This window comes from Oncorhynchus mykiss, unplaced genomic scaffold, assembly GCF_013265735.2.
Source record: "Oncorhynchus mykiss isolate Arlee unplaced genomic scaffold, USDA_OmykA_1.1 un_scaffold_119, whole genome shotgun sequence".
Classification (NCBI taxonomy): domain Eukaryota; kingdom Metazoa; phylum Chordata; class Actinopteri; order Salmoniformes; family Salmonidae; genus Oncorhynchus; species Oncorhynchus mykiss.
Genome location: NW_023493660.1, coordinates 1,447,291 through 1,472,822, shown reverse-complemented (window position 1 = coordinate 1,472,822; position 25,532 = coordinate 1,447,291). Strand labels below are relative to the sequence as shown.

General features: G+C 50.2%; 1 protein-coding gene across 1 annotated transcript; it reads left to right on the top strand.

Annotated features, from left to right (window-relative positions):
• The first annotated feature begins 2,136 nt into the window (after positions 1–2,136).
• LOC110515447 (cytochrome P450 26A1) lies at positions 2,137–6,838 on the top strand. Its single transcript, XM_036972084.1, has 7 exons — positions 2,137–2,672; positions 2,793–3,017; positions 3,169–3,450; positions 3,560–3,706; positions 5,629–5,763; positions 5,975–6,127; positions 6,243–6,838. The coding sequence occupies exons 1-7, from the start codon at positions 2,484–2,486 to the stop codon at positions 6,579–6,581; spliced, it is 1,470 nt and encodes a 489-aa protein (XP_036827979.1). The 5' UTR covers positions 2,137–2,483; the 3' UTR covers positions 6,582–6,838.
• The last annotated feature ends 18,694 nt before the right edge of the window (positions 6,839–25,532 follow it).

The following is a 25,532-nucleotide window of genomic DNA, read 5'->3' as shown; positions in this document are numbered from 1 at the left end:
ACTAGTGATAATATATTACATTATCCTAGTAGGTTACAGGCTACTACTGAAAATATATTACATTATCCTAGTAGGTTACAGGCTACTAGTGATAATATATTACATTATCCTAGTAGGTTACAGGCTACTAGTGATAATATATTACATTATCCTAGTAGGTTACAGGCTACTAGTGATAATATATTACATTATCCTAGTAGGTTACATGGTCTACTAGTGATAATATATTACATTATCCTAGTAGGTTACAGGCTACTAGTGATAATATATTACATTATCCTAGTAGGTTACAGGCTACTAGTGATAATATTACATTATCCTAGTAGGTTACAGGCTACTAGTGATAATATTACATTATCCTAGTAGGTCACAGGCTACTAGTGATAATATATTACATTATCCTAGTAGGTCACAGGCTACTGGTGATAATATTAAGCAGAAGGATCCAATTAAAATGTTTTATTCCAACAAGTGGGAAGCCATTTTATCTCTTGACCCAATTAGACTGTTACCGCTTTATTTGATTTGTGTGATTGACCGACAGCGGGAGATAATAACTGTTCCTCTGTAATTGCTGCTTGGTGTTCGTTCATGCCCGGTCCCGGTCCCCTATCTCGTTATTTGATGGACAGTGAACTTGGCGAGGTTGGTGCGCGGGAGTTCACCGAGATGTCAGGGTCCGTGGTGTAGGGCACTGGCAGGTCAGCGTCAGCGCTTGGGAATGAGGAGAGATCCCCCTCCCGGCGTTGCAGAGCCTCTCCGGCCTCCAGCTAATCGCTGACGATGCGCCCCCCGACACAGACCTCATCTCTCTCAATCTCTTTCTCTGTTTCTCTCTCACACGCAGACAGAGAGGCGCGCGCGTAATAGCTATGCATTTTGTGGGACGGGAAGCACGAAAAACATCACCGGTGGCCATTTAAGTCAATGTCCTGGTCTATCTAAAGGAAATATATGATTCGTCACGGGTCAGATGGTGGTTTTATAGGCTATTAAAAAGGCACGTTTTAAAGACCACCTGTTTAAAAGAGTTAAATGATGTGTCCGTATGGACTGAATATACAGTGAGTGATGTACTCTTGAACTTCAGCTGACACCAGTGTGGACTAGAGTAAGGACATCATATCACGGAACTATTTCACACAATGTTCTTATTCACCGGGGGGTAGCTTTGTTTGAAATAACCTATATGCCCTCAAACGTGCAGTAAGGTAATGTCATAATACACGTCCTTCGGTGTCTTGGATAGGCTATGTGGTTGAATTCTTAATCAGTAAATGTGCATTTAAACGCCTGAGAAATCCTTATATTTATGGGCTATTTCTCCTCAAGCTATTAGCATGGATTACTCCATACATAGTGAGGAGGTGAACTGCAGGGCAACGCTTCAGCACATCGGTGCGACCCGACAGAGAGAGAGAGAGAGAATGGGGGGACGGGAAATGTAGAACGTGTCGCTGTAAAATGTGGAGCCACGCCGTCTCCTGTTTGACTGGCTGAGTCGCCTGTCCGCTCCATGTTATAGCTGTCATAAACATGTTTAGCCTCCCAGTAACCTTGTTAACACCAAGACACATTTTGTTTTATTTCCCACCAACTGACCCAAGTTTGAACCCACTGCAAGCAAGATATCATTTTTTATAACAGAGGCCCTTCCACAGATACAGACAGAGCAGCGTCACCGACTGCAGAGGGAAACGGTAGTCAAGACAGACAACAGGTTAAAGTCTCATTCTAGATTAGACAAGTTTAACCAGGGTGCGCACTACGTCACTGAACGTCTCCAACTCTCAAAAGAAAAACTTGTCAGTTTAGCCTCCAAACAACTGTCATTAATTCGTATAGCCTAATAAAATACAATATAAACAACTTGGTTATTCCAACTAAATGCTGGATTAAATCTTTTAGACGATTGTTTAATGCTTTAATGCATGGGTCGAACAAAGCAAAGACGTGTGTTGGAATTTAAAGGGGAATTTAAAGGGGGATTAAGGAAATTATTTAAATTCGGAACCAACAGCGCTAATTGAAATGTGTTGAAAGCAGTTCAATTAAGACCCGCCCCGGGCATTACATGCAGAACTCATCACATGTAATGAGGCTAAACTGCGGAATATTTGCAACAAAGAACCTTGGATGGTTCCTATTGTTAGAGGGACTTAACACCTTTTCAGAGTTAAATCCCTGATTGTGCGTCTCCAACAGGAGGTGGTATTAAAATGCGCCTGTAACAAATGGGGTTTTGGAGAAGCTGCTACTCCGTGGGCGGAGCGAGATGACACAACAATTAAAGATGAACTTTGTGTGAACTAATTTCTGTCGCCAAGCCAAGGTAACAGAAGGCCGAGACCTGGGGGAAAGGGTATAAAAAGGCCGTAGAAAACACCCAGACTTTCAGTAGCAAACAAACTCTTGCTCCACCTAAAAGTCCTCACACGTTTATAGTTGGTTTGGTTACGCGACTCGTTACGCGCACTAGGACAATGGCTTTGAACACGTTGGTGGCGACCCTTTTGTGCACGATTGTGCTTCCAATCTTTCTCTTTTTAGTCGCGGTGAAGTTATGGGAGGTTTATTTGATCCGTGGTCGGGATCCCAGCTGTCGAGCCCCTCTCCCTCCTGGGTCCATGGGCTTACCTTTCATTGGCGAGACGCTCCAACTCCTTCTCCAGGTAATTATAACACTTTTTTTCAAACTTAATAATAGTAATATTGTATAATATTAACCTGTTGGTGTATATGGTTTCCGTTGATAATAAACAAAGCATTTTTATTTATTCCTTTTATTGCAGAGGAGAAAGTTCCTGCGGATGAAACGGCAGAAGTATGGATGCATTTACAGAACGCATCTCTTTGGCAACCCCACGGTGCGCGTCATGGGAGCGAACAACGTCAGACAGATTCTGCTGGGTGAACACAAACTTGTCGCGGTGCAGTGGCCCGCTTCCGTCAGAACTATTTTGGGATCGGACACGCTCTCCAATATGCACGGGACCCAGCATAAAAACAAGAAGAAGGTGCGTTTATTTTTTTTCATTAATACAACATTTAAAATAGCAAATAAAATGTAGGATTTTACGCATAGATATTTGGCTAAAATCTGCACTTATTTAAAGTTTTATTTTAATGTCCCTCCCGTCTTAACGGAAAGTTGCTCCTGTATTTTAGGCTATAATGAGAGCGTTTTCCCGGGATGCCTTGGAACACTACATCCCGGTGATCCAGGAGGAGGTGAGGAGCGCCGTGAGGGAATGGCTCGAGAAGGACTCCTACGTTCTAGTCTACCCCGAGATGAAGCGCCTCATGTTCCGCATCGCCATGAGGATCCTCCTGGGCTTCGACCCGGACCAGATCAAGACCGACGAGCAGGAGCTGGTGGAGGCGTTCGAAGAGATGATCAAGAACCTTTTCTCCCTTCCGGTCGATGTCCCCTTCAGCGGCTTGTACCGGGTAAGTAGCGGTGCACTCAATTCTAATTCTATGACATTTTTAAACAATGTATTCAGAATATTGTCAGGGCCTAAATTAATGTTTAAAAAAATACATATTTTATCTACAGGGATTGAAAGCCCGAAATGTAATCCACTCCAAAATCGAGGAGAATATCCAGAAAAAAATAGACAGTGGTAAAGAGGTGAAACACAGAGACGCGCTACAACAGCTGATAGACATCAGTAGGAACAGTGATGAGCCGTTCAGCATGCAGGTAATACTTTATTCTATACATGTATCCCCATCTTCAACAACAGAGAGGCTGGGGGCGGCAGGTAGCCTAGTGGTTAGAGTGGAGGGGCGGCAGGTAACCTAGTGGTTAGAGTGGAGGGGCCGGGCGGGTAGCCTAGTGGTTAGAGTGGAGGGGCCGGGCGGGTAGCCTAGTGGTTAGAGTGTAGGGGCGGCGGGTAGCCTAGTGGTTAGAGTGTAGGGGCGGCGGGTAGCCTAGTGGTTAGAGTGTAGGGGCGGCGGGTAGGCTAGTGGTTAGAGTGGAGGGACGGCGGGTAGCCTAGTGGTTAGAGTGGAGAGGAGGCAGGTAGCCTAGTGGTTAGAGTGGAGGGGCGGCAGGTAGCCTAGTGGTTAGAGTGTAGGGGAGGCAGGTAGCCTAGTGGTTAGAGTGTAGGGGCGGCAGGTAGCCTAGTGGTTAGAGTGTAGGGGCGGCAGGTAGCCTAGTGGTTAGAGTGTAGGGGCGGCAGGTAGCCTAGTGGTTAGAGTGTAGGGGCGGCAGGTAGCCTAGTGGTTAGAGTGTAGGGGAGGCGGGTAGCCTAGTGGTTAGAGTGTAGGGGAGGCGGGTAGCCTAGTGGTTAGAGTGTAGGGGAGGCGGGTAGCCTAGTGGTTAGAGTGTAGGTGCGGCGGGTAGCCTAGTGGTTAGAGTGGAGGGGCGGCAGGTAGCCTAGTGGTTAGAGTGTAGGGGAGGCAGGTAGCCTAGTGGTTAGAGTGTAGGTGCGGCGGGTAGCCTAGTGGTTAGAGTGTAGGGGAGGCAGGTAGCCTAGTGGTTAGAGTGGAGGGGAGGCAGGTAGCCTAGTGGTTAGAGTGGAGGGGCGGCAGGTAGCCTAGTGGTTAGAGTGTAGGGACGGCGGGTAGCCTAGTGGCTAGAGCGGAGAGGCCGGGCGGGTAGCCTAGTGGCTAGAGCGGAGGGGCCCGGGCGGGTGGCCTAGTGGCTAGAGCGTAGGGGCCGGGCGGGTGGCCTAGTGGCTAGAGCGTAGGGGCCGGGCGGGTGGCCTAGTGGCTAGAGCGTAGGGGCCGGGCGGGTGGCCTAGTGGCTAGAGCGTAGGGGCCGGGCGGGTGGCCTAGTGGCTAGAGCGTAGGGGCCGGGCGGGTGGCTTAGTGGCTAGAGCGTAGGGGCCGGGCGGGTGGCTTAGTGGCTAGAGCGTAGGGGCCGGGCGGGTGGCTTAGTGGCTAGAGCGTAGGGGCCGGGCGGGTGGCTTAGTGGCTAGAGCGTAGGGGCCGGGCGGGTGGCTTAGTGGCTAGAGCGTAGGGGCCGGGCGGGTGGCTTAGTGGCTAGAGCGTAGGGGCCGGGCGGGTGGCTTAGTGGCTAGAGCGTAGGGGCCGGGCGGGTGGCTTAGTGGCTAGAGCGTATGGGCGGCGGGTGGCCTAGTGGCTTGAGCGTAGGGGCCGGGCGGGTGGCCGGGTGGCTAGAGCGTAGGGGCCGGGCGGGTGGCCTAGTGGCTAGAGCGTAGGGGCCGGCCGGGTGGCCTAGTGGCTAGAGCGTAGGGGCCGGCCGGGTGGCCTAGTGGCTAGAGCGTAGGGGCCGGCCGGGTGGCCTAGTGGCTAGAGCGTAGGGGCCGGGCGGGTGGCCTAGTGGCTAGAGCGTAGGGGCCGGGCGGGTGGCCTAGTGGCTAGAGCGGAGGGGTGGCCTAGTGGCCAGAGCGTAGGGCCAGTAACCAGCAGGTAGCCTAGTGGTTAGAGCGTTGGGGGAGGGCAGGTGGCCTAGTGGTTAGAGCGTTGGGCCAGTAACCAAATAAGAATTTGTTCTTAACTGACTTGCCTAGATAAATAAAGGTTGAGTAAAACACATTTATCAAGTTATTCTTCATGCATAAATAAACAGATGATAGATGTACATTTTAAACCAGCTGTGGTGTTATAAGAATCTTTGCTCGGTGAGTAAAACAAAATAATTCTCTCTATCTGAAGGCAATTAAGGAGTCGGCCACAGAGCTTTTATTTGGAGGCCATGAGACCACTGCCAGTACAGCCACCTCACTGGTCATGTTCCTGGGACTCAACCCCGACACGCTCAACAAACTCAGACAAGAACTGCACCAGCAGGTAAGAACCCGTTATTTATAGCCGGGAATCATCAATTCAGTCAATCCATATTCATCCAGTCATTTACTAGGACATTGATAACGTCCTTTAGATCTCATTGGCTTATGGAATAATTGTGAAATAATACTCTGTCTCCGCTCTCTATCGCTTTCTGTGTGTCTCGCTCTCTGTCTCGCTCTCTCTCCGCTCTCTCTCTCTGTGTCTCTGTCAGGAGGAACTAGGTGTGGATCTGCTGGGGCAGAATGTGAACATTGAGGTGTTGGAACAGTTAAAGTATACAGGCTGTGTCATCAAAGAGACCTTGAGGATAAACCCCCCTGTACCTGGAGGCTTCAGAGTGGTACTGAAGACATTCCAGCTCAATGTAAGTCCTCCTTTTTTCTTTTTTTTTACAGATGATTTGAATACAATACTAATCTGACGGGATAGTGACTGAAACTCCAGACCAGTTGTCTAACAGGGCTGTTGTATGTTTCCAGGGTTACCAGATCCCCAAAGGCTGGACCGTGATCTACAGTATCTGTGACACCCACGACGTGGCCGACGTGTTCCCTAACAAAGAGGAGTTCAACCCGGAGCGGTTCATGGACAGATCCTCTGAGGACTCCTCGCGCTTCAACTACATCCCGTTCGGCGGCGGCTCCAGGATGTGTGTCGGGAAAGAGTTTGCCAAGGTTCTCCTGAAGATATTCCTGGTAGAGCTGACACTGCAATGTGACTGGACTCTATCGAACGGCCCCCCCACCATGAAGACCGGCCCTACGGTCTACCCTGTTGACAACCTGCCCACTGTGTTCAGCAGTTACAGCCGTACCTAGTGACAAACACGCCTCCATATTAAAGCTATCAAATTGTAAATATAAAATATTGTAATGAGTTTTAGATTAAATGATTCATACTTGATGTGTGAAAATACAGAGTTGTGTATATTTTATGTTTTATAGAAACAAACGACACTCATTCCATTAAGGTGTCTGTACATTTGTTATATAACTTTTCATTATTTATATTACACGTTGTTGTCTGGGTTTTATTTAATAAAAACATGTCAATAAATGTTTTTTTACTTCCATGACATTTAGACCTGGTATTGTTGCGTCACAATTTCAGACTAAATCTAAACCAACATATCCTCGACGTTTCCACTTTCCCTCACGGTCAATAGACTGTCTAGTCAGGAGACCGACAGGCTCACGGTCAGTAAGACCAATAGACCTGTATAATAACAGGGGGCCTATGTAGGGGGCCATTTGACCACTATGTAGGGGGCCATTTGGGACACAGCCAGAGATATAGTGCCCTGTTACTGGTGAGGACTTGATATTTCATGACCTGGAGTCAATGAGACTGTTCCTATCTGTATGTACCTGTCTGCAGCCCTCTTTAAACCTGACCCCTTTTTTCAATTTTCACCTAAAATGACACCCAAATCTAACTGCCTGAAGCAAGGGTATGCATATTCTTGGTACCAATTGAAAGGAAACACTTTGAAGATTGTGGAAATGAATGTAGGATAATATAACACATTAGATCTGGTGAAAGATAATACAAAGAAAAAAACAATTTATTTTCATTTTTTCTTTTACCATCATCTCTGAAATGCAAGAAAAAGGCCATAATGTATTATTCCAGCCCAGGCGCAAAATAGATTTTGGCCACTAGATGGTATCAGTGTGACTCAGTCTCAACATTTAAGTCTTTACTGAAGACTCATCTCTTCAGTGGGTCATATGATTGAGTGTAGTCTGGCCCAGGGGTGTGAAGGTGAACAGAAAGGCTCTGGAGCAACGAACCGAACTGGCTGTCTCTGCCTGGCCGGTTCCCCTCTCTCCACTGGGATTCTCTGCCTCTAAGCCTATTACAGGGGCTGAGTCACTGGCTTACTGGTGCTCTTTCATGTCGTCCCTAGGAGGGGTGCGTCACTTGAGTGGGTTGAGTCGCTGACGTGGTCTTCCTGTCTGGGTTGGCAAGACCCCCTTGGGTTGTGCCGTGGCGGAGATCTTTGTGGGCTATACTCGGCCTTGTCTCAGGATGGTAAATTGGTGGTTGAAGATATCCCAAAAGTGGTGTGGGGGCTGTGCTTTGGCAAAGTGGGTGGGGTTATATCCTGCCTGTTTGGCCCTGTCCGGGGGTGTCATTGGATGGGGCTACGGTGTCTCCTGACTCCTCCTGTCTCAGCCTCCAGTATTTATGTTGCAGTAGTTTGTGTCTGGGGGCTAGGGTCAGTCTGTTATATCTGGAGTACTTTTCCTGTCTTATCCAGTGTCCTGTGTGAATTTAAGTATGCTCTCTCTAATTCTCTCTTTCTTTCTTTCTCTCGGAGGACCTGAGCCCTAGGACCATGCCTCATGACTACCTGGCATGATGACTCCTTGCTGTCCCCAGCCCACCTGGCCGTGCTGCTGCTCCAGTTTTAACTGCTCTGCCTGCGGCTATGGAACCCTGACCTGTTCTCAGGACGTGCTACCTGTCCCAGGCCTGCTGTTTTCAACTCTCTAGAGACAGCAGGAGCGGTAGAGATACTCTCAATGATCGGCTATGAAAAGCCAACTGACATTTACTCCTGAGGTGCTGACTTGTTGCACCCTCGACAACTACTGTGATTATTATTATTTGACCATGCTGGTCATTTATGAACATTTGAACATCTTGGCCATGTTGATATATCAGCTGATGTAATAAGGGCTATATAAATACATTTGATTTGCAAAGTTTTTTAGACTGATCCAATGAACTGTTGTATTAAGACTGCCCAAATGTGCCTAATTGGTTTAATAATAAATTTTCAAGTACATAACTGTGCACCTTCCTCAAACAATAGCATGGTATTAGCTTGTAATAGCATGTAATAGCTACTGTAAATTAGACAGTGCAGTTAGATTAACAAGAATGTAATCTTTCTGCCAATATCAGATATGTCTATGTCCTGGGAAATGTTCTTGTTACTTACAACCTCATGCTAATCGCATTAGCCTACGTTAGTTCAACCTCATGCTAATCGCATTAGCCTACGTTAGTTCAACCTCATACTAATCGCATTAGCCTACGTTAGTTCAACCTCATGCTAATCGCATTAGCCTACGTTAGTTCAACCTCATGCTAATCGCATTAGCCTACGTTAGTTCAACCTCATGCTAATCGCATTAGCCTACGTTAGTTCAACCTCATGCTAATCGCATTAGCCTACGTTAGTTCAACCTCATGCTAATCGCATTAGCCTACGTTAGTTCAACCTCATGCTAATCGCATTAGCCTACGTTAGTTCAACCTCATGCTAATCGCATTAGCCTACGTTAGTTCAAACGTCCTGCGGGGGGGACCCACCGGTCGTGTATTAACCTCCTGGCCAATCACATCAGACTTTTAATCCCCTGGCCATTTGTCATGGGTCCTCAGATCCTCAAAAATTTCTACAGCTGCACCATGCTGACTGGTTGCATCACCGCTTGGTATGGCAACTGCTCGGCATCCGACCACAAGGCACTACAGAGGGTACGGCCCAGTACATCACTGGGGCCAAGCTTCCTGCCATCCAGGACCTCTATACTAGGTGGTATCAGAGGAAGGTCCATTAAATCATTAAAGACTCCAGTCACCCTAGTAATAGACTCTCTGCTACCGCACGGTAAGCGGTACCGGAGCACCAAGTCAAGAACCAAAAGGCTCCTTAACGGCTTCTACCCCCAAGCCATTAGACTGATGAACAGCTTCTACCCCCAAGCCATTAGACTGCTGAACAGCTTCTACCCCCAAGCCTTTAGACTGCTGAACAGCTTCTACCCCCAAGCCATTAGACTGCTGAACAGCTTCTACCCCCAAGCCATTAGACTGCTGAACAGCTTCTACCCCCAAGCCATTAGACTGCTGAACAGCTTCTACCCCCAAGCCATCAGACTGATGAACAGCTTCTACCCCCAAGCCATTAGACTGCTGAACAGCTTCTACCCCAAGCCATCAGACTGCTGAACAGCTTCTACCCCCAAGCCATTAGACTGATGAACAGCTTCTACCCCCAAGCCATTAGACTGATGAACAGCTTCTACCCCCAAGCCATTAGACTGCTGAACAGCTTCTACCCCCAAGCCATCAGACTGCTGAACAGCTTCTACCCCCAAGCCATTAGACTGGTGAACAGCTTCTACCCCCAAGCTATTAGACTGGTGAACAGCTTCTACCCCCAAGCTATTAGACTGGTGAACAGCTTCTACCCCCAAGCTATTAGACTGGTGAACAGCTTCTACCCCCAAGCCATTAGACTGATGAACAGTTCATCAAATGGCCACCCAGACTATTTGCATTGACCTCCTTTTTTACATTCCTGCCAATCTCAGTTTATTATCTATGCATAGTCACTTCACCCCTACCTACATGTACAAATTACCTTGACTAACCTGTACCCCTGCACACTGACTCTGTACCGGTACCTCCTGTATACAGCCTCGTTATTGTTATTTTATTGTGTTACTTTAATTTATTTAATTTAGCATTTATTCATTTAGCATAGATTTTTTTAAACTTACTTAAAAAAAAACATCTGCATTGTTGGCTAAGGGTTGTAAGGATTTCACAGTAAGGTATTCAGCGACTAGATTAGATTTGATATCAGACTCCCCCCCCAGCCAATCATCTCAGCGCCCCAGCTCTCATTGGGACGGCCCATTGGCAACCCATTGCTGTTATTCATAATCAGAGAGGCTTTTCTCAGGTCCCAACAGGTCACACAGAGTTCAGTGATCTGGGGAAGCAGTCCACCTTAAAGAGACAGGAAGCAGGCTTGACTGCCTTAAAGAGACAGGAAGCAGGCTTGACTGCTTTAAAGAGACAGGAAGCAGGCCGCCTTAAAGAGACAGGAAGCAGGCTTGACTGCTTTAAAGAGACAGGAAGCAGGCCGCCTTAAAGAGACAGGAAGCAGGCCGCCTTAAAGAGACAGGAAGCAGGCCGCTTTAAAGAGACAGGAAGCAGGCCGCCTTAAAGAGACAGGAAACAGGCCGCCTTAAAGAGACAGGAAGCAGGCCGCCTTAAAGAGACAGGAAGCAGGCTTGACTGCTTTAAAGAGACAGGGAGCAGGCCGCCTTAAAGAGACAGGAAGCAGGCTTGACTGCTTTAAAGAGACAGGAAGCAGGCCGCCTTAAAGAGACAGGAAGCAGGCCGCCTTAAAGAGACAGGAAGCAGGCCGCCTTAAAGAGACAGGAAGCAGGCCGCCTTAAAGAGACAGGAAGCAGCTAGAATTGAACATATTCTGTTGCTGTTTGAACGAGCATCACTTTGTGACATCATACTGAATGACGCTGTATTTCAACCATATGATACTGTATAAAAAGACCGAATGCAAAACAGAAAGAAGGCATTTTGTTGAGTAGGAAAAGGATTTACAGTAGCAGCTAGCGGGTCAGGCTTAGGGATGGAAGTAGAGAGTGACGCTGGAGCCCGAGATGTCGACGTCACTAAACATCATATTAGCTTCCAAACTCCACCACAGTTGATATGACAATGACTCTAGCTGATAATGGTTCTGAATGAGAGAGACGACTGGTATATTCCAGCATGTCTGAGTTCATCGTAACATACTCTGGTAAAGTGTAAACTACCTTGAGAGCGGAGATGTATTGAAGTAGATACTGGAGTAAATGAAAGTGATAGTGTCTTTGTTCATCATATTGAATATAGTCATTGTCCTTTATGTATTCTGCAGTATTTGGATAAGAAATAAGCTTGAGGAGTCACCCTGATGGGAAGGCCCCACCCCGATACAGTTCCACTCCTGTCTCTCTTCACAGTCACCCTGATGGGAAGGCCCCACCCCGATACAGTTCCACTCCTGTCTCTCTTCACAGTCACCCTGATGGGAAGGCCTCACCCCGATACAGTTCCACTCCTGTCTCTCTTCACAGTCACCCTGATGGGAAGGCCTCACCCCGATACAGTTCCACTCCTGTCTCTCTTCACAGTCACCCTGATGGGAAGGCCTCACCCCGATACAGTTCCACTCCTGTCTCTCTTCACAGTCACCCTGATGGGAAGGCCCCAACCCGATACAGTTCCACTCCTGTCTCTCTTCACAGTCACCCTGATGGGAAGGCCTCACCCCGATACAGTTCCACTCCTGTCTCTCTTCACAGTCACCCTGATGGGAAGGCCTCACCCCGATACAGTTCCACTCCTGTCTCTCTTCACAGTCACCCTGATGGGAAGGCCTCACCCCGATACAGTTCCACTCCTGTCTCTCTTCACAGTCACCCTGATGGGAAGGCCCCAACCCGATCCAGTTCCACTCCTGTCTCTCTTCACAGTCACCCTGATGGGAAGGCCTCACCCCGATACAGTTCCACTCCTGTCTCTCTTCACAGTCACCCTGATGGGAAGGCCTCACCCCGATACAGTTCCACTCCTGTCTCTCTTCACAGTCACCCTGATGGGAAGGCCTCACCCCGATACAGTTCCACTCCTGTCTCTCTTCACAGTCACCCTGATGGGAAGGCCTCACCCCGATACAGTTCCACTCCTGTCTCTCTTCACAGTCACCCTGATGGGAAGGCCCCAACCCGATCCAGTTCCACTCCTGTCTCTCTTCACAGTCACCCTGATGGGAAGGCCTCACCCCGATACAGTTCCACTCCTGTCTCTCTTCACAGTCACCCTGATGGGAAGGCCTCACCCCGATACAGTTCCACTCCTGTCTCTCTTCACAGTCACCCTGATGGGAAGGCCTCACACCGATACAGTTCCACTCCTGTCTCTCTTCACAGTCACCCTGATGGGAAGGCCCCAACCCGATCCAGTTCCACTCCTGTCTCTCTTCACAGTCACCCTGATGGGAAGGCCTCACCCCGATACAGTTCCACTCCTGTCTCTCTTCACAGTCACCCTGATGGGAAGGCCTCACCCCGATACAGTTCCACTCCTGTCTCTCTTCACAGTCACCCTGATGGGAAGGCCTCACCCCGATACAGTTCCACTCCTGTCTCTCTTCACAGTCACCCTGATGGGAAGGCCCCACCCCGATACAGTTCCACTCCTGTCTCTCTTCACAGTCACCCTGATGGGAAGGCCCCACCCCGATACAGTTCCACTCCTGTCTCTCTTCACACCCTGCAGGACCTGAAGCAAGGATATGCATATTCTTGGTACCATTTGAAAGGAAATACTTTGAAGTTTGTGGAAATGTGAAAGGAACGTAGGAGAACATAACACAATAGATCTGGTAAATCACAATACAGAGGAAACAACAACCGTTCTATTGTTTTGTTTTTGTACCATCGTCTTTGAAAAGGCAGCAGTGTATCTGCAAAGTTTTAGACTGATCCAATGAACCATTGCATTACTGTTTAAAATGTTGTATCGAGACTGCCCAAATGTGCCTAATTGGTTTACTAATACATTTTCAAGTTCATAACTGTGCACCTTCCTCAAACAATAGCATGGTATTCTTTCACTGTAATAGCTACTGTAAATTAGACAGTGCAGTTAGATTAACAAGAATTTAAGCTTTCTGCCAATATCAGATATGTCTATGTCCTGGGAAATGTTCTTGTTACTTACAACCTCATGCTAATCGCATTAGCCTTCGTTAGCTCAACCGTCCCGTGGAAGGGACACCGAAGAGGTTAAAAGCCAGTCCGTCAGCAGTGAGAGGAATGCTGGAACTCTCTTAGAAATAGATGTTGAATGTTGAGGGAAAATGGCACACTGATTCTAACAGTCAGTCCTTTACCCATCATTTACATCTATATACTGGACCTCTCCATCATAAATGTTGACGAGCGGAGCTTTAGATTGCACTTCCCTGACTAGGCTCCGGAGCCGGGGTGGCCGAGTGACTGGGGGTTGCAGAGCGGAAGGGGCTGAGTGGGTGGCTGGGAGCAGCCGGGGTGGCCGGGTGACCGGGGGACTGGGTGGCTCAAGGGCTGGGTGGCTCGGGGGCTGGGGGGCTAGGGGGCTGGGGGGCTCAGGGGCTGGGTGCCTGGGAGCAGCCAGGGTGGCCGGGTGACCGGGGGACTGGGTGGCTCAAGGGCTGGGTGGCTAGGGGGCTGGGGGGCTGGGGGGCTCAGGGGCTGGGTGCCTGGGAGCAGCTAGGGTAGCCGGGTGACTGGGTGGCTCGGGGGCTGGGTGCCTGGGAGCAGCCGGGGTGGCCGGGTGGCTGGGTGACTGGGTGGCTCCCAGGCAGCCACCCTGGCTGCCTGGGAGCAGCCAGGGTGGCTGGGTGGCCCGGGGGCTGGGGGGCTAGGGGGCTCGGTGGGTGGGGGGCTGGGTGGCTGGGGGGCTGAGGTGAGAGGATATAACACGTCCCTGACACCTTGGTGAAAGAGAAGAGGTCTTTTGAAGCATATTGTTCTGACCGGCTCTTGACCGACCCAATAATAGTTTAATTGTTCTGACCGGCTCCTGACCGACTGGCCCAATAACAATTTCATTGTCTTGCCAAGACAGGAAGGAGCTAGCTAGCGTTACCCTAACCATGAAAGGGACCAGTGTTGTTTAAAACCTCCATCAGGAGCTGTTAACAGACTAGTAAAACACACCAACACAGTAAACCAGAGGATATCTGGGATGGCAGGGAGGCGTTTGGTCAGTCAAGCCAAGTTATTAAATAGTTTGTGGTTGATACCTCTAGATTCATCATTAGGAGGTATGAAATGCCATGTTAAGCTACTACATGTATTGTACTATTAATAAAGCTAGTTTATATCTTGAATATTCAGCACCCCCCACCCATCAACTCAGAAGAACATAGGAAAAAGAATAAGCTCATAACACTGCAACTAAACATGCAGTAGTTTTCACCTTCAGAGGATGCTGATCCAAAGCCTGTATCAATTTTATACGACCATCTCTGGCTGAAACTGCCTGGCTAGCCTAGGCTCCAATCCCCCAGAGCAGAGGGCTCCAATCCCCCTGAAGTAGCCTAGGCTCCAATCCCCCTGAAGTAGCCTAGGCTCCAATCCCCCCGAAGTAGCCAGGCTCCAATCCCCCTGAAGTAGCCAGGCTCCAATCCCCTGAAATAGCTTAGGCTCCAATCCCCCTGAAATAGCCTAGGCTCCAATCCCCCTGAAGTAGCCTAGGCTCCAATCCCCCCCAAGGTAGCCTAGGCTCCAATCCCCCTGAAGTAGCCTAGGCTCCAATTCCCAAGAGCAGAGGACTCCAGTCCCCAAGAGCAGAGTGCTCCAGTCCCCAAGAGCAGAGGACTCCAGTCCCCAAGAGCAGAGGGCTCCAGTCCCCAAGAGCAGAGGGCTCCAGTCCCCAAGAGCAGGGGGCTCCAGTCCCCAAGAGCAGAGGACTCCAGTCCCCAAGAGCAGAGGGCTCCAGTCCCCAAGAGCAGAGGGCTACAGTCCCCAAGAGCAGAGGGCTCCAGTCCCCAAGAGCAGAGGGCTCCAGTCCCCCTGAAGTAGCCTAGGCTCAAGTCCCCCAGAACAGAGGGCTCCAGTCCCCCAGAGCAGGGGGCTCCAGTCCCCCAGACATAGGCTAGGCTCCAGTCCCCCAGAACAGAGGGCTCCAGTCCCCCTGAGGTAGCCTAGGCTCCAATCCCCAAGAGCAGAGGGCTCCAGTCCCCCAGAACAGAGGGCTCCAGTCCCCCTGAAATAGCCTAGACTCCAGTCCCCCAGAAATAGCCTAGGCTAAAGTCCCCCAGAACAGAGGGCTCCAGTCCCCCAGAGCAGGGGGCTCCAGTCCCCCAAACATAGCCTAGGCTCCAGTCCCCCAAACATAGCCTAGGCTCCAGTCCCCCTGAAGTAGCCTAGGCTCAAGTCCCCAGAACAGAGGGCTCCAGTCCCCCAGAGCAGGGGGCTCCAGTTCCTCAGACATAGCCTAGGCTCTAGTCCCCCAGAACAGAGGGCTCCAGTCCCCAAGAGCAGAGGGCTCCAGTCCCCCTGAGGTAGCCTAGGCTCCAATCCTCAAGAGCAGAGGTCTCCAGTCCCCCAGAACAGAGGGCTCCAGTCCCCAAGAGCAGAGGGCTCCAATCCCCCTGAAGTAGCCTAGGCTCCAATCCCCCTGAAGTAGCCTAGGCTCCAGTTCCCAAGAGCAGAGGGCTCCAGTCCCCAAGAGCAGAGGGCTCCAGTCCCCAAGAGCAGAGGACTCCAGTCCCCCAGAACAGAGGGCTCCAGTCCCCCTGAAATAGCCTAGGCTCCAGTCCCCCAGAACAGAGGGCTCCAGTCCCCCTGAAATAGCATAGGCTCCAGTCCCCCAGAACAGAGGGCTCCAGTCCCCCAGAGCAGGGGGCTTGAATGCCCCTGAAGTAGCCTAGGGCCTGCTGTCCTCTCCACCTCTCTCTCAGTCATCTGGCCTGCACTTGAACTCCGTTAAACTTTGTTCCACCCCTCCAGCCCTACAGCCCTCTACCCCTCAAGCCCTCTACCCCTCCTTAATAAAGTATGTATCAGCAAAGTTAGTGCTAGCGGGAGCTGCCTCCTGTAGAGGTGGGAGGGCCAGGAGACCAGAGGTGACAGATCATAGCCTGAATGTAACAGGGAGGGGCAGTTCCTCTTACTGCTCTGTATTCAAGTACCATGGTCTTGTAGTGGAGTGTGTGAAGGAGCGGGGTGATATGGGAGGACTTGGGAAGGTTGAACACCAGGTGGGCTGCAAGCATGCTAGATAAGTTGCAGGGGTTTGATAGCACAAGTAGTGAGCTCAGCCAACAGCTGGTTGCAGTAGTCCAGACGGCAGAGGACAAGTGCCTGGATTAGGACCTGCACCACTTCCTGTGTGATGTAAGGTCGTACACTACGGTTGTAGAGCATGCACCTGCAGGAGCATGTCACTGCTTTGATGTTTGCAGAGAACAACGACCCTGTTGTCCAGGGTCACGCCAAGGTTCTTTGCACTCTGGGAGGGGGACACCGTGGAGTTGTCAACCTGTGATGGAGAGGGCTTGGAGCGGGCAGGCCGAGGTAGGCTTGAAGTGGTGGGCCAACATCCAAGCTGAGATATCTGCCAGGCATGCAGAGATGTGTGTCGCCACCTGGGTGTCAGAAGGGGGAAGGAGAAAAGTAGTTATGTGTCATCCTCATAGCAGTGATAGGAGAGACCATGTGAGGATATGACGAACCCAAGTGACTTGGTGTATAGAGAGAAGAGGAGAGGGCCTAGAACCGAGCCCTGGGGGACACCAGTAGTAAGAGTTGTTCAGACACAGATCCTCTCCTTGTCACGTGGTATGAACGGCCTGCGAGGTAGGATGAAATCCAAGAGTGTACATAGCCCGAGATGCCCAGCCCTGAGAGGGTGGAGAGGAGGATCTGATGGGTCATAGTGTAAGAGGAGAGCAGTCTTAGTTGAGTGACCCGTCTTGTGGACCCTGGTTAGGGTCCAGAAGATCCTCTGTGACACAGAGGAGAACAGAATCGTGTTGAGTGACCCGTCTTGAGGCCTGACTGGTTAGGGTCCAGAAGATCGTTCTGAGAGAGTCGGTCAGAGATGCTCAAGTGTTTTAGAAAGAAAAGAAAGAAGGGATAAAGGTCTGTAGTTTTAGACGTCAGATGAGTAGAGTTTTGGTTTCTTGAGAGAAATTGCCAAGAAACTGAAGATCTTGTACAACGCTGTGTACTGCTCCCTTCACAGAACAGCGCAAACTGGCCCTTACCAGAATAGAAAGAGGAGTTGGAGGCCCCGGTGCACAACTGAGCAAGAGGGCAAATACATTAGAGTGTCTAGTTTGAGAAACGGACGCCTCACAAGGACCTCAACTGGCAGCTTCATTAAATAGTACCCGCAAAACACCAGTCTCAACGTCAACAGTGAAGAGGCGACTCCGGGATGCTGGCCTTCTAGGCAGAGATGGAAAGAAAAATCCATATCTCAGACTGGCCAATAAAAAGAAAAGATTTAGACACAGACACTGGACAGAGGAACAGCTAACCATCCTAAAATGTAAGAAATTATGTGGTGTGTTTTGATTTAACAGTAACATTAAACTATCATATTTGGTTCTGTTATTTAGAATACTAATGAATCGTTCATTTTGTGATCTTCCAAGACATTCATTTAGCTTTGATCTAACTTTACTAAACCAGCACCAAGTGTCAGAGTGATGCTGAGGCAGCACTACACCCATGCTCCTGCTGCACCGAACCAAACGCACCTCGGCTATATGTATATAGGCAGCACTACATCCCTGCTACTGCTGCACCGAACCAAACGCACCTCGGCAATATGTATATAGGCAGCACTACATCCCTGCTCCTGCTGCACCGAACCAAACGCACCTCGGCAATATGTATATATAGGCAGCACTACATCCCTGCTCCTTCTGCACCGAACTAAACGCACCTCGGCTATATGCCTCGATCACACCTACAGCGTCGTTGCACAAAATGGTGCACAGCATCATGTGGATACGTCGGCAACAAAAAGTTCAACATTCACCTTCTGCTCCCGTTTCTGTGAAGCCGTCTAGCCAAACAGTTTGAAACATGCGTATGATAGATCCAACGTAGGCACCACGGAGAACGCACTTCAACTGCCTCTGCAACGCTGCAAGACAAACGGAGCGATCCATTGGAAATCAACGCACTTCTGGTGTACCAAAATGCAACGACATTGTCGGTGTGATCGAGACGTTAGGCTACCACATCCTTATGATATACAGTATCTTTTCATAAGCGCAATGTGACTGCGAGAGACAGGTCGGAATGTCTGATGGAAAAATAGGATCAAATCAACTGTTTTTTTTTCTTCAAAATTAGTGGTGTTTGAATTTGTTGCTAAAATGCGGGACAAAGATAATTTTGTCTCTTTGTCCTGCATTTTAGCAACAAATTCAAACACCACTAATTTTGAAAAAAAACAACCAGTTGATTTGATCCTATTTTTCCGTAAATGCGGGACTGTCGAACACAATCCAGGACATGTGGTCACCCTACCTAGCCCCAAGGCAAGCAGTACCTAGCGCCAAGGCAAGCAGTACCTAGCGCCAAGGCAAGCAGTACCTAGTCCCAAGGCAAGCAGTACCTAGCCCCAAGGCAAGCAGTACCTAGCCCCAAGGCAAGCAGTACCTAGCCCCAAGGCAAGCAGTACCTAGCGCCAAGGCAAGCAGTACCTAGCCCCAAGGCAAGCAGTACCTAGCCCCAAGGCAAGCAGTACCTAGCCCCAAGGCAAGCAGTACCTAGCGCCAAGGCAAGCAGTACCTAGCCCCAAGGCAAGCAGTACCTAGCCCCAAGGCAAGCAGTACCTAGCCCCAAGGCAAGCAGTACCTAGCCCCAAGGCAAGCAGTACCTAGCGCCAAGGCAAGCAGTACCTAGCGCCAAGGCAAGCAGTACCTAGCCCCAAGGCTAGCAGTACCTAGCCCCAAGGCAAGCAGTACCGATGCACCAAGGCAAGCAGTACCTAGCCCCAAGGCAAGCAGTACCTAGCCCCAAGGCAAGCAGTACCTAGCGCCAAGGCAAGCACTACCTAGCCCCAAGGCAAGCAGTACCTAGCCCCAAGGCAAGCAGTACCTAGCGCCAAGGCAAGCAGTACCTAGCCCCAAGGCAAGCAGTACCGATGCACCAAGGCAAGCAGTACCTAGCCCCAAGGCAAGCAGTACCTAGCCCCAAGGCAAGCAGTACCTAGCGCCAAGGCAAGCAGTACCTAGCGCCAAGGCAAGCAGTACCTAGTCCCAAGGCAAGCAGTACCTAGCCCCAAGGCAAGCAGTACCTAGCCCCAAGGCAAGCAGTACCTAGCCCCAAGGCAAGCAGTACCTAGCGCCAAGGCAAGCAGTACCTAGCCCCAAGGCAAGCAGTACCTAGCCCCAAGGCAAGCAGTACCTAGCGCCAAGGCAAGCAGTACCTAGCGCCAAGGCAAGCAGTACCTAGCCCCAAGGCAAGCAGTACCTATGCACCAAGGCAAGCAGTACCGATGCCCCAAGGCAAGCAGTACCGATGCGCCAAGGCAAGCAGTACCGATGCACCAAGGCAAGCAGTACCTATGCCCCAAGGCAAGCAGTACCTATGCCCCAAGGCAAGCAGTACCTAGCCCCAAGGCAAGCAGTACCGATGCCCCAAGGCAGGAACCAACAGGACCCTGAACAGCTTCTACCCCCAAGACATAACACTGATAAATAGTTAGTTAAATAGTTAACCAAATAGTTACCTGGACTTACAACTGACCCTGCATCTGCGTTGTTGGGAAGGACCCATAAGTCAGCATTCACACCCGTTGTTTACCAAGCATGTGATAAATAAAAATGGATTTGATTTGATCTCGGTGTCAGACTGGTAAACTGGGCCCTTAACGGTTGGTGTCCATCACTAGGGACAGAAACTGGGCCCTTTATGGTTGGTGTCCATCACTAGGGACAGAAACTGTGCCCTTTATGGTTGGTGTCCATCACTAGGGACAGAAACTGGGCCCTTTATGGTCAGTATTCATCACTAGGGACAGAAACTGGGCCCTTTGTGGTTGGTGTCCATCACTAGGGACAGAAGACTGGGCCCTTTATGGTTGGTGTCCATCACTAGGGACAGAAGACTGGGCCCTTTATGGTTGGTGTCCATCACTAGGGACAGAAACTGGGCCCTTTATGGTCAGTATTCATCACTAGGGACAGAGACTGGGCCCTTTATGGTTGGTGTCCATCACTAGGGACAGAAACTGGGCCCTTTATGGTTGGTGTCCATCACTAGGGACAGAAGACTGGGCCCTTTATGGTCAGTATTCATCACTAGGGACAGAAACTGGGCCCTTTGTGTTTGGTGTCCATCACTAGGGACAGAAACTGGGCCCTTTGTGTTTGGTGTCCATCACTAGGGACAGAAACTGGGCCCTTTATGGTTGGTGTCCATCACTAGGGACAGAAGACTGGGCCCTTTGTGTTTGGTGTCCATCACTAGGGACAGAAACTGGGCCCTTTATGGTTGGTGTCCATCACTAGGGACAGAAACTGGGCCCTTTATGGTTGGTGTCCATCACTAGGGACAGAAACTGGGCCCTTTATGGTTGGTGTCCATCACTAGGGACAGAAGGCTTCGCTCCATCTGGAGGAAGGAGATAAAACTGAAACGTTTAGCTACTCCTTTAGGGGGAAAAGACACGGGCAAACTAAAGGTACAGTGAGGAAATACTGCCCTTTCTGAATTGAAAACTAGTCCTAATTGAGATGTAGATTATTTTCAACCACAGATTAATTGGGGGGCAACACTTGTGCACTTCTTCACTTCCATGCACCAATAGCTTCCCAGATGGTACTGAAACAGAATGTTCCGGTACTATGACAGGAGGTCTCCTGTTGACAGATTGAGAGGGATGGGATGACTCAAGGTGAATCAGAGGGCAGACGTGTGAGAATCCAAGGGCCTCTTTTCAAAACAGAGCATGCACCGACCTCGACACGTCCGCTAGCTACTGGCTCTTCACAGTACCTCTCTCTCTCTCTGTCTTTCTCCCCCTCCTCTCTCTGTACCTCTCTCTCTGTCTTTCTCCCCCTCCTCTCTCTCTCCCCCCCCTCTCTATATCTCTCTCTCCACAGTACCTCTCTCTCTTTCTGTCTTTCTCCCCCTCCTCTATATCTCTCTCTTCATAGTACCTCTCTCTGTCTGTCTTTCTCCCCCTCCTCTCTCTGTACCTCTCTCTCTCTCTGTCTTTCTCCCCCTCCTCTCGCTCTCCCTCCCCCCTCTCTATATCTCTCTCTCTCCACCTTCCCTCTCTCTCTCTTTCTCCCTCCCCCTTCTCTCGCTCTATGTTCTCTCCCCCTCCCTCCCTCTCTCTCTCTCTCTCTCTCTCTCTCTCTCTCTCTCTCTCTCTCTCTCTCTCTCTCTCTCCCCATCTCTCCCTGCTTGCCTTCCTGCTTGCCTTCCTGCCCATACATTCATCATGCAGTTTCACTTTTGTTGAGGCCATACATCATGTGATCACTCATAGCCCGGTGTTAGTTGAACTGTCAGCCATCTTTCATTGTCACCATCAAAGAGGGGAGAAAAGAGAGAAAGAGGGGGTAGGTGACAATGAAAGATGGCTGACAGTTCAACTAACACCGGGCTATGAGTGATCACATTATGTATGGCCTTAACAAAAGTGAAACTGCATGATGAATGTATGGGCAGGAAGGCAAGCAGGGAGGGAAGCAGGCAGGGAGGCAGGCAGGCAGGGAGGTAGGCAGGGAGGCAGGCAGGGAGGGAAGGCAGGGAAGCAAGGAGGCAGGCAGGGAGGGAGGGAGGGAGGTAGGTAGGCTGGGAGGCTGGGAGGGAAGGCAGGCTGGGAGGCAAGGAGGGAGGCAGGCTGGGAGGCAGGGAGGGAGGCAGGCTGGGAGGCAGGCAGGGAGGGAGGCAGGGAGGGAAGGCAGGGAGGGAGGCAGGCAGGGAGGCAGGCAGGCAGGGAGGGAAGGCAGGCAGGGAAGCAGGGAGGCAGGCAGGGAAGCAGGGAGGGAGGCAGGGAGGGAAGGCAGGCTGGGAGGCAAGGAGGGAGGCAGGCTGGGAGGGAGGCAGGCTGGGAGGCAGGCAGGGAGGGAGGCAGGGAGGGAAGGCAGGGAGAGAGGCAGGCAGGGAGGCAGGCAGGCAGGGAAGCAGGGAGGGAGGGAGGGAGGGAGGGAGGGAGGCAGGCAGGCAGGCAGGCAGGCAGGCAGGCAGGCAGGCAGGCAGGCAGGCAGGTAGGCAGGCAGGCAGGCAGGCAGGCAGGCAGGCAGGCAGGGAGGAAGGAAGGGAGGGAGGCAGGCAGGGAGGCAGGGAGGGAGGAAGGGAGGTTGGTAGCCAGGGAGGGCTGCGAGGCAGGTAGGTAGGCAGGGAGGGCTGGGAGGCAGGCAGGCAGGCAGGAAGGCAGGAAGGCAGGGCAGGGCAGGGCAGGGCAGGGCAGGGCAGGGCAGGGCAGGGCAGGGCAGGGCAGGGCAGGGCAGGGCAGGGCAGGGAGGGAGGGAGGGAGGTAGGGAGGTCTGGGAGGTCCTCTTCAACCCAGAACAGCTAATGGAAGTTCCAAAGCTACACCGTGTCTCAACGTTGCCTGGAGATCACTACAGTTTCTACTGGTTCATGGAGGGGAATGACTCCATCAGCATGGAATCACTACAGTTTCTACTGGTTCATGGAAGGAAATGACTCCATCAGCATGGAATCACTACAGTTTCTACTGGTTCATGGAGGGAAATGACTCCATCAGCATGGAATCACTACAGTTTCTACTGGTTCATGGAGGGAAATGACTCCATCAGCATGGAATCACTACAGTTTCTACTGGTTCATGGAGGGGAATGACTCCATCAGCATGGAATCACTACAGTTTCTACTGGTTCATGGAGGGAAATGACTCCATCAGCATGAAATCACTACAGTTTCTACTGGTTCATGGAGGGAAATGACTCCATCAGCATGGAATCACTACAGTTTCTACTGGTTCATGGAGGGAAATGACTCCATCAGCATGGAATCACTACAGTTTCTACTGGTTCATGGAGGGAAATGACTCCATCAGCATGGAATCACTACAGTTTCTACTGGTTCATGGAGGGAAATGACTCCATCAGCATGGAATCACTACAGTTTCTACTGGTTCATGGAGGGAAATGACTCCATCAGCATGGAATCACTACAGTTTCTACTGGTTCATGGAGGGGAATGACTCCATCAGCATGGAATGGTGGATTCCTGAAGTGCAGCAAAGCTTTCATCGTCTGCCACTTTACACCACTAACACCCCTCATCTAAACTGTTTGTCCTGAACAAAGGAAGAACAAAATCCTACTGGTCCTAGTGTATCTGGGAGGTGTTGGTACCCCCCCCCAGGCCTGTAGTGTTCTGTTATCCCTCTCCCCCCTCTGCCTGTCTCCCAGCATCGCTCTCCTTTCAGCTCCCTCTGACCGAGTCGTTGTCTCATAAAGAGGAGTTTATCAAAGTGTGTTTATGAAGGAGAGCCTCTTTGATCCCACTGCCTTTATAACGCTTAAAACCTGCACCTTCTGTCCCCACCAGAATCCCACAGAGGACTGTTGTCCCTGAAGATCTGACTAACACTGTCTGTCCCGACCAGAATCCAGTCCCACAGAGGTCTGTTCTCCCTGAAGATCTGACTAACACTGTCTGTCCCCACCAGAATCCCACAGAGGACTGTTCTCCCTGAAGATCTGACTAACACTGTCTGTCCCCACCAGAATCCCACAGAGGACTGTTCTCCCTGAAGATCTGACTAACACTGTCTGTCCCGACCAGAATCCAGTCCCACAGAGGACTGTTCTCCCTGAAGATCTGACTAACACTGTCTGTCCCGACCAGAATCCCACAGAGGACTGTTCTCCCTGAAGATCTGACTAACACTGTCTGTCCCGACCAGAATCCAGTCCCACAGAGGACTGTTCTCCCTGAAGATCTGACTAACACTGTCTGTCCCGACCAGAATCCAGTCCCACAGAGGACTGTTCTCCCTGAAGATCTGACTAACACTGTCTGTCCCGACCAGAATCCAGTCCCACAGAGGTCTGTTCTCCCTGAAGATCTGACTAACACTGTCTGTCCCAACCAGAATCCCACAGAGGACTGTTCTCCCTGAAGATCTGACTAACACTGTCTGTCCCGACCAGAATCCCACAGAGGACTGTTCTCCCTGAAGATCTGACTAACACTGTCTGTCCCGACCAGAATCCAGTCCCACAGAGGTCTGTTCTCCCTGAAGATCTGACTAACACTGTCTGTCCCGACCAGAATCCAGTCCCACAGAGGTCTGTTCTCCCTGAAGATCTGACTAACGCTGTCTGTCCCGACCAGAATCCCACAGAGGACTGTTCTCCCTGAAGATCTGACTAACATGGCAGCTCTCTACGGCACAAACTGACCGACAACCTGGTAATGTTTGAGACTGAAAGAAAGTTTCCAAATAATGTCGAAACGTCACATGTATCTGGGACCCAGGTAAGACCCGTTGACCAGAAATCTATTATGCTCCCACAAAATGTCCCTTGTCAAAGATTGACAGCTATTGTCGCCCTTCAAATGTTTTAGGATATTTTCTCCCTATTAATCTGATATGGTGTGCTACTGGTCTAGTTTGACCCATAGCCCCGTTTATAACTGCCACTAACATGCCTCTCTTGTCCTAATCTTGTCCACATTCTGATTGTCCCCACATTTTCAGAAACGTGTCTGCACGTGGCGTTATAACGTGTCTCATATCCGTTCGGCATTGTGACCACATTGCGGTGGTCCCTCCTTGTATACAAATGATTTAACAGCTATTCTTTCAAAACAATATTTACTCATTTTAAGGTAAATACTGATGCCATACGTCAATGGTGCCACCTGTCAATGATTTGTATGTTTGTTTATTCCATGTGTAACTCTGTGTTGTTGTTTGTGTCGAACTGCTTTGCTTTATCTTGTCCAGGTCGCAGTTGTAAATGAGGACTTGTTCTCAACTTGCCTCCCTGGTTAAATAAAGGTGAAATCAAATAAAAAAATATGTATAAAAAAATGTAGAGGGCGGGATAATGACGATTAAGATGGTTTCACTGTCCAGTTCCGTCTACATGTGTAAAGATGCCCAGACACAATGTGTGCCTGACTACCTTATGAGGTGGGCAGGAAGATCAGATCACAATCAGATCACAATGTGTCTTTTACACATCTACACCTGTCTAATAATGTGGCTACAATCAGAATTTGCACCAGGGCATGAACGGGGCTATTGACAATCTGTATCTGTATTGTATGTGTTGAGTTGGGATGAATCTGATCATTAATCAGTGGTTTGAGTTGGGATGAATCTGGTCATTAATCAGTGTGTTGAGTTGGGATGAATCTGGTCATTAATCAATGTGTTGAGTTGGGATGAATCTGATCATTAATCAGTGGTTTGAGTTGGGATGAATCTGGTCATTAATCAGT